Here is a 9,010-nt window from a genome sequence, read left to right on the forward strand (position 1 = left end):
ACTGAGGCCTCTTGGAAGAAAGACGGTGCCCATGAGCACTTCTAGGAAGGGGAGACCTAAAGACTGAGGAGGGTGTGCCGGCAGAGGCAGACGGCGATGGGCATGGCCTTCTGGCTGCGGCTGCTTTGCTTGGAATGGACTCTGGTCCCGGCACACCCAGGATGGCCCACCAAGCCCACAGTGTCACAGCCCAAACACTGAAGCCCACCTCCTCTCCCATAGGTGTTTGACGGGGCTGTGATCATCCTATCCTTGGCCCCGATGGTGGCGTCCACTGTGGCCAATGGGCCCAGGAGCCCCTGGGACGCCATCAGCCTCATCATCATGCTTCGGATCTGGCGGGTGAAGAGAGTCATTGATGGTGAGTAACCTGTTAGGGGTCAGCAGGGGTTGCAGAATGCAAGCAGCTGTTCCAAGCTCCCAGCTAAGAGAGGGGAGAGGCTGTGTGAGATAGGCATTCACCCCCCAGCACCCAGGGTGGGGCTGTGGACTGAGCCACTCACACAGTGCTCAGACATCACATGCTGCCACTGAGACTCCCCACTGCCCACTTGCAGATAACCCCTTCATGCCCACACAACAATTTATTGTGTGCCTGGGCAGCCTGCTCTTCCCATTGAGAGTTTATGGCTGGGCTGCAGTTCTGGAAAGATCAACTTTTTACCTCACAGGGGGGTCTTCATACACACCAGGCACAGACATCCTTCCCACCTCCACCTCTGCTGGACTGCAGACTCACCACTTGCTTTGTCCAGGTTGTCTGGTCAAGGCCCTGTCCACTACAGGATGTATCCTACCTTTATGTTTACCAGACACAGCCAGGTCTCCCACCTGCAAACAATGGGAGGGTGTTTCTGTGGGAGCTGCTGGTTTGGGGGGGAGTTCAGGCAATACTTCAAGTATCTTTTGTGACATCTGTTCCTAACCCTGGCTCATCACCCCCAAAATCTCATCTCCTCTTTGCTTTATCATTGACTTGGTTACCATCAGAGGCCAGCCCTTGTCACTGAGCAATTGGCTCCTGGAGAGCTATGTCTCGACCTGGGATGTTCACAGAATTCCAGAAAGTGGTGACAGACCCAAGTGGGTCCCCCAGGGGAAGGAGCCTGGAGGGGAGTGGACTGTAAAAGCCATCCCTGAAGAGGGGATGGGTCCAGGGATGGTGTGGCCTAGAGGATGAGGCCATGAGGAGGAGATACATCCGTTCCCCACAGGTTCCTGAAGTCATCTCTTGAGAGGAGGAAGAACAAAGTCGTTGGGCTCCACAGGGTAGTCCTTGGACCCTGAGACCATGGCAGGGAGGCCCACCTCCTCTCAGCTGCAGGAGGACTAGGCACAGTTACCACAGAAGGGCCGGGCCACCTCTCCAGAAATGAGCGCTCCTTCTGAAGAGAGAGTGGCCAAAGACCAAGTACTTGCATAGAGGGACAGGGCCTGACAGAGAGCTTATATAGACGGATGACTCCCAAACTTAGCCTTTTCTATTTGGCAACAAAACCCTTCTTTCTTCCATAAAACCTTAAGCAGATGCCCAGTGTGTAGAACAGACTGAAAGTAGAGCTTCATTGGTTGGAGTGGAGTGGAAGGGGCCAGACCTCCACCTCCTTGCCTTTCCTCTGGCTTTCCCAGGCACCTCTACAGAACCTCTTGACCTTCTGGGATGTACTTTTAAAACTAATAGGACAGACTTCAAAGGATTTATTCTAGCTCTGAATTTTAAAAAAAATTTTTTTAACATCAAAACATACACCAAGTTGTCCAGCCAGTCTCATTCTCCTTTTTTGAATAGTTTCTCTCAGTCTTGAATTTTGATCACAAATAGTAGACATTTGGGCTGTCAGAAGACCACCAAGAGCAATGATCAGATGGGCAGGAGGCAAGAAGGATGGGTTCCAGAGTCTTTCCTTCTGAGCTGGGCCCTCTCCCATGGGAACGCTGTGGAGTCTGGTCCCGTGTTCCACCCGAGGCATCTCACCAGGGATCCCCTAACCGGGAGTCCATATCAAATATTGGAATGCCCACGCTGGAGGAGGCTCTGTGAGATCATCCTGGTCATCGCCCTCATCTGAAAGGCCAGGAGGAATAAGGGTCACAGAGCAAACACCCCCTTTATTCTCAGTGCTCCTATAGCTGGTCTGCTCCCCTGCCCCTCACTGTTTAGGGCCCTGTTTTTGGCTCTGTATCCATGAGAACATCTGCTCCCCTCGGGACAAGAACAGCATCTTCTGGCTCTTCACATCCAGTTGTGCACAGCTGGATGTCCTCAGACAAATGGATCTTGACAGCTCCCATTGTGAATGCTCTTCCCAGCTGTTCCCTGCTTTCCAGACACATCAGCATTGCTGTACTGTTAGGAACCTCATGATAGAGATGTGCTGGATGAACATGTGGGCGCGTTAATTTGCTACTCTCACCATGGGTGTGAACTGGCTTCAGCAGAGATCTGAGGAGGCAATAGCAGTTCGGGGCAGCCTTCAGAGCCTGGGTCTGCTCCTGGACACAGGGACTGTCTTCAAGTCTGGAAGCAAACAGAAAAATCCTCATCTCTCTTCTCTGCATGACCCCTACAGCAGCAGCCAGAGAACATCTGGATGTTGGAAGGCTATGGGTGGAAAGGGGACTTGGAGAGCAGAGGACAAGGAAGTCTCGAGAAGGCAATATCAAGAGAAGCATGTGACCACGGTTTCCGAGAAGTTCAGAAAGGGCTGGGTTCTGAGAGCCATGAAAAGAGTGTGAAGGGTAGAAGTCAGGTTAAGGTCAGGATTTAACAGTAAGACTTCAAAAAAGTTCAGAGAACTACTCAAGGTTCGGGCCCATTTGGGTACCACTGGCCTGGAGAATGTGGGGTCCTTGGACCCACAAAGTCCAGGCTTTCTCCCCTGGGTCTCAGTGTGTGTATTAGGATCGTCTGTGAGTCACAGAGCCCCAGAATGACAATAACTTCAATAAACAGAAGTTTATTTCTTTCATGAAAGTCTGCAAGTAGGCAGTCTGGGGTTAGTATGTTGTTGTTGTTGTTAAGTGCCGTCGAGTCGGTTCCGACCCATAGCGACCCTGTACAGGGTTTCCGAGGCTGTAAATCTTTACGGGATCAGAACACCTCATCTTTCTTCCGTGGAGCGCCTGGTGGTTTCAAACTGCTGGCCTTAAGGTTCGCAGTCCAATTTGTAACCACTACGCTACCAGAGCTCCTTGTATAGTACTCACTGTAGTCAAGAACCCAGGAATACATAGGAAATCCTGGTGTGGCGCTGTAGGATAAGCACTGGACTGCAAGGTTGGTTTGAACCTTAAGGTCGGTGGTTCAAACTCACCAGCTGCTCCTCGGAAACCCTATACAAGGTCACTATGGGTCAGAACTGATTCAACAGCCAATTAACAAGTTATACGTAGTCTACTTTTCAAAGTCACCTTATGATCCAAGATAGTTGCTGGAGTGCCAGCCCTCACATCTCATTTCAGCCAGCAAAAGGAAGAAGGGAGGAGAAAGATAAAGCAAAGGGAAGGCCTCAAGTCTCTTTAAAACACCCTAATGGAACTATATAGTTCATATATCACAAAATTCACCTATTTAAAATATACTGTTGATGTTAAGTGCTGTTAAGTTGGTTCCGCCTCATAACAACATTGTATAGGGTTTTCCAAGGAGTGGTGGAGAGTTTGAACCGCTGGCCTTGCAGTGCAGTGCTTATCCTGCAGTGCCGCACCCGAACTATATTGTTGTCAGGTGCCATCGAGTCGGAACCGACTCATAGCGACCCCATGCACAGCAGAACGAAACAATGTCCGATCCTGGGCCAACCTCACTACCGCTGCCACACTTGACACCATCAATGATGCCACCTGGCTGATCCATCGCGTTGGGGGTCTTCCTCTTTTTCTCTGACCCTCCATCTTACCCAGCATGACATCCTTCTCCAGCGACTGTTCCCTCCTAACAATATGTCCAAAGTATGAGAGACGAAGCTTAGCCATCTTGGCCTCCAAGGAGCACTCTGGCTGCACCTCTTCCAAAACAGATCTAGTTCTGTGCTTTTCTATATAGTCAGAGCTGTGTAACCATGAACACTATCTGTTTAGAGCATTTTCATCACCGCCCTAAAAAATTCCCACTTCCCTTAGCAGCCAGTCCCCCTTTTTCACTCCTAAGCCCTAAGCCAACACTAATCTCCTTGCTGCCTTTACGAATTTGCCTCTTCTGGAATTTCATAGAAATGAAATCATACTGTATCTGGTCTTTTGCGACAGATTTCTTTCACTTAACATGTTTTCGAGGTTTATCCACAGTGCAGCATGTATCAGGACTTCAAACCTTTTCATTCCAGAGTAATATTCCATTGACTGCATATGAGAAACACCATACTGCAAACCACAAGGTCAGCGGTTCAAGACCACAAGCTATTCTGTAGGAGAAAGATGAGACTTTCCACTCCCACAAAGATTTACATTCTTGGAGACCCTATATTGGGTTGCTTAACGACACTTAACAACAACAACACATAGTCCATTGTCAAGATATGCCACATTTTGTTTATCCTTTCATCCCTTTATGGGCACTTGTATTGTTTCTACCTTTTGGCTATCGTGAAAAAAGCTTTTATGAGCATTCACGTGCAGGTTTTTGTGTGAACATTTGTTTTCATTTGTCATTGGGTGATTAGGAGTGGAATTGCTGGCTCAAATGGTCACTCTTGGTTTCACACTTTGAAGAACCATCAAGCTGTTTTGCAAGGTGACTACCCCATTTTACATCCTTACCAGCAGAATATGAGGATGCTCATGTGTCCACATCATGGTCAACCCAGGCTGCCTCTGAAGGAGGGTTTCTGACAGCTGCTGCATCCACCTCTTCTTGAACCCTGTTGTCCAGAACCTGCTATCATGGTAACCCATGATTGCAAAGCAGCCATGTGCACAGACCAAAAGTGAGGGTTCCATATGGTGGGAAAGGAGGAAAGGAAACATTGGGGGCCATCTAGCAGTCTCCACCACAGTTGAGTTAGGGTTCTAGCTTTCTTCTGGAGGGTACCTGGACATTTTCTCCCAGGATCCTTGGGAAACTGAGTCTGGTCCTCAAACCGCTGCTGACTTAAGGCTGAGGCAAGTCTTTCCTCAGCTCAAACCTGCCACTGCCTCGTCCTTCACGGGGCTCTCTCTTTCTTCCAGCGTACGTCCTGCCTGTGAAGGTGGAGATGGAGATGGTCATCCAGCAGTACGAGAAGGCCAAGGTCATTCAGGACGAGCAGCTGGAGAGGCTGACACAGATCTGTCAGGAACAAGGGGTAACATGCTGCTACTTTCAGCTCTGGCCAGAGCCTTGCTGGGGACGCGGGTGGTCCACAAGATGCCACAGCTACTGGGACCCCCTGAAACCCTCACTAGACACCCAGGAACCTGAGGTCCAGACAGGAGAAAACGTATGTCTAAGGTTACTTGTGCACAGGCCAGCCTGGCTTGGATTCAGGCTGTGTACCACACTGACCATTTAGATGCCCACTCTGAACCTGCCCAGCCACCAGTTCAGGATGAAGCATCTTGTCAGATAAATAGTCTCCAAAGCAGAGGCCAGTCCCATCCGCAGGGGATCCCTGAGCACCACTGTATGCTAGTTACCTCTCAGGACCCCCAGAGTCCCCAGAAGGGTCTAAGCAGTGCTCAGACCTGTCAGGGACAGACAGGGAACCCTCTGAGCCTGTGCCCACGGAATCCAGGGAGCAGGCAGCTGACGGTGGACAGCCTGCCCACTGAACTAGATTCTCCTGAAGGCAGGGCTTATCCAATGCATGTCTTAGCCCCGCTGCCTTAGTCCAGCACCCCAGGCCTCTGCCAGTGAGGTCAGTGTGTGTTGGGTGAATTTCTTGGCCCTTCAAACCCAGCTCTAATGATTAGAGGGTGGACTGGTAGGGATAGGAAGCTGAAATGTCACCACAAATTGATCTGAGGAATTATTTTCAAAATCATCCCTTGGAATATCTGTAAGGGAACCAATCGCTTATCAATTTCAGAAACATCTCAGTCTTCCACTTCAGCACTAAATAGTTATGAGTGAGAAGAGGTGACATCAGGGAACACAGCCTCGGGAGCATATGGTCCAAGGGGTCCTGGAACCTGGACGAGGACCTAGAAGCACAAGGACCTAGACTAGAAAGACCAATATTCCAGCTGCTAAGCAGATGGCATCAATTTCATTCATTCCCACCTGCCATCCAATGCCTGCTCTGTGCTGGGCATGGGGATGTACCAAGGGCATGGCCCCACTTTCTCCAGGCTCCAGGTGACTCAGGAGTTTGACAAATCTATAATTAGACAGTGGCAGTCTGTGTGGCGCATGCTCCAGCAGGGACAGGTCTGGGTGTTCTGCATGCCGGGTGGGAAGGCTTCCCAGAGAAGCTGACATCTGAACAGGGTCTGTTAGAGAAAGGTACCAGGTGAGGAGATGTGAAACACGAGGCAGTTCAGAGTGTGAGCAAAGGGAGGACCTGGGAGGACTTGGAGGCAACCTTGCAAAGATACCTGCATGGCTGACCAGGGAGTTGGACTTTATCCTGTAAGGACAGTGTAAGCTTACACTGCGGAAACAGGGACGGATGGGGGCGGGGGGGGAGCATATTCATCAGTGTTCTCCAGAGAAATGGAACCAAGAGGATATAAATGTCTCTATCCGTCTATCCATCAATCCACCCCTCCACCCATCTATATGAATATATAGATATAGGTTGTTGTTGTTAAGTGCCATCGAGCACCGACCTTGTAGTTCAAACCGACCTTGCAATCCACAGCACAACACCAGGACTCCCTAGATAATAGGTAGAGATATCGTTCAAGGAATTGGCTACACAATTGTGGGGGCTGATGGTTGTTGTTAAGTGCCATCAAGCTTGTTTCAACTCATAGAGACCCTGTATAGGGTTCCTGAGACTTTCAATCTTGACCGGAGCAGAAAGCCTCATCTTTTTTTTCATGGAGTGGCTGGCAGGCTCAAACCATGGACCTTGTGGTTCGCAATCGAGTGCTTATCATATGGAGCCACCATGCACCTATAAGGGCTGGTAAGTAAATCCAAAATCCACAGGTCAAGCAGTAGGCTGGAAACTGGCAGGACATTGGTCTAATTTCTTCTTCTCTTAGAATCTTTAGTCTTTGTTCTTAAGGCCTTCAGCTGATTGGATAAGCGCCTCTGTGCCTTAGCAACTAGACTAGTGTTTAACCAAACTACTGGGCACTAGCCTAGCCAAGTTGACACATGAAATGAACCATCCCCGAGATTTGAGCACTTGCTGGAGTTCTGTGGCTGCTGCTGTAGGAAGGATGGAGATGGGCAGGAGAAGAGTGGGGAGAGGGGGTGTTGCAACCACCCAGGTGAGAGATGATCAAGATTTGGGGAAGAGGGAGGTGTAAAGGGGTTGGAGAGAGGTCAGTTCTGAGAGCCATTCAGAAATGGACTGGAATCTTGGCCAGGCGATCCTCAGTCTATTGTCTAATAAGAAAACAAATGCACTACTTTGTTGCAATTGGCAACATAAAAGATATTGACATGGTGCTGCTTCTGCCCTTCATAAATTAACCTCCTCCCAGCCCAGCAGGGAACAGGCTGACCCTGCTATACACCGCTCAGCAGCAGCACATGTGCCACGTGGCCGGGAGAAAAATCCTAACTGCACACCCACCTCCCACGGTTTTCACCATGACCCTTGTCCTGAGCCCCCTGGGGACCCTAGTTTCTTGCCGTCCTGGTTCAAGTCACTCCCCACATGTGGCCTCCTTCCCGGGGGGTCTTGGCCAAAGGGAGACACTGTCGGATTCTGCACAGGAAAGAGCCAATAAATAAAGACAGATTCTCTCTCAGTAGTGACATCTGGAAAAGAGATGAACAGAAATGAACCATTTTAATTTAAAAAACACCTGCAGCCTGTCATCTTAGTTAAGACAGCAAAAAGGGCCAGACGGCTGGAATCCCCACCAGGCGCTGGGGAAGGTGGGAAGGCGGCGTGCTCAGCAGAGGAACTGGGACCTCTGCTCTCCCCAAGCTCGGGTTCCACCAACGCAGAGCAAACAGACACCTCATTTTCAGCTGCATTTTGAGACCAGGTTTGGTCTTGACTAGGCAACAAATACCTTTGCAGAACTGAGCATGCATGCCTGTGTGAAGTCAGGGTTGGCCCAGTCATTAGTGAGAGCAGTTCAAAAACAGCTCATCCACTTGCTAGCTGTGTGGCTCTGGGCAGTGAGGGGCCTCTCTAAGCCTTGGTTTTCCTAATCTGAAAAATGGGGATAGTCATAGCATCAAAAGGAGATTGAAATGGAGCTACTGGCTGATGGGAAGAGAGGGCATAGGCACAAGAACACCCACACTTGCAGATAGTACCCACGTGACCTGGACCAGATGACTAGATGATCAGAGCTCAACCAGGAGAAGAAAGAAGAGAAAAAAAAGAGTAAGCTGATACAATCTGATGAACTTGACCTATACCTATGGATGCAGTGACTCAAAAGGAGGAACAAATCCTTACAGCAAGAAACATTCCCACCCCCTCCACATACAGAGTGGGCAGAGATGGGCAACTTGGACAATGGATACCCAAATGGGGAGTAGAGGACTACAAAGGCAAGAAGTGACTGGCATACAAGCTTTCAAGAGGGAACCTAGACCCCCCCCTCTCCAAAACTGAGACTGGGTGGAAATGCACGCTCGGATTGGTAAACACATGCATCACCATTGGGGAGAAATGGGGTAGAAGCAGCGAGCTAGGCCTCACAATATTCAGAGGGCTTCTGTGGACCCGGTTGGGGACCTGGTTGGCAGATGTGAGGAGGGAGACTCGAGGACTCCTGGGCCCAGAGTCAGTGACGTGGCCACAGAGGACTCAAGTGGAGAATGGAGCTGCCTGCCGGCTGATGGGATGAGAGGGCATGTGCACAAGAACACCCACACTTGCAGATGACACCCACGTGACCGGGACTGGATGACTGGATGATCAGAGCTCAACCAGGAGAAGAAAGAAGTGGGGGC

The 9,010-nt window shown here is 50.0% G+C and overlaps 1 protein-coding gene across 1 annotated transcript in view; it reads left to right on the forward strand.

The window, feature by feature from the left end:
• LOC102823983 (chromosome unknown open reading frame, human C15orf27) overlaps positions 1 to 9,010 on the forward strand; it is a 187,790-nt gene that overhangs the window by 146,457 nt on the left and 32,323 nt on the right. Inside the window, exons 7-8 of the mRNA XM_006866559.1 lie at positions 223 to 361; positions 5,167 to 5,282. Of these exons, the coding sequence (XP_006866621.1) occupies positions 223 to 361; positions 5,167 to 5,282 (255 nt within the window). The remainder of the gene's footprint in view (positions 1 to 222; positions 362 to 5,166; positions 5,283 to 9,010) is intronic.

The sequence above is a fragment of the Chrysochloris asiatica genome, unplaced genomic scaffold (assembly GCF_000296735.1).
Source record: "Chrysochloris asiatica unplaced genomic scaffold, ChrAsi1.0 scaffold00092, whole genome shotgun sequence".
NCBI lineage: Eukaryota > Metazoa > Chordata > Mammalia > Afrosoricida > Chrysochloridae > Chrysochloris > Chrysochloris asiatica.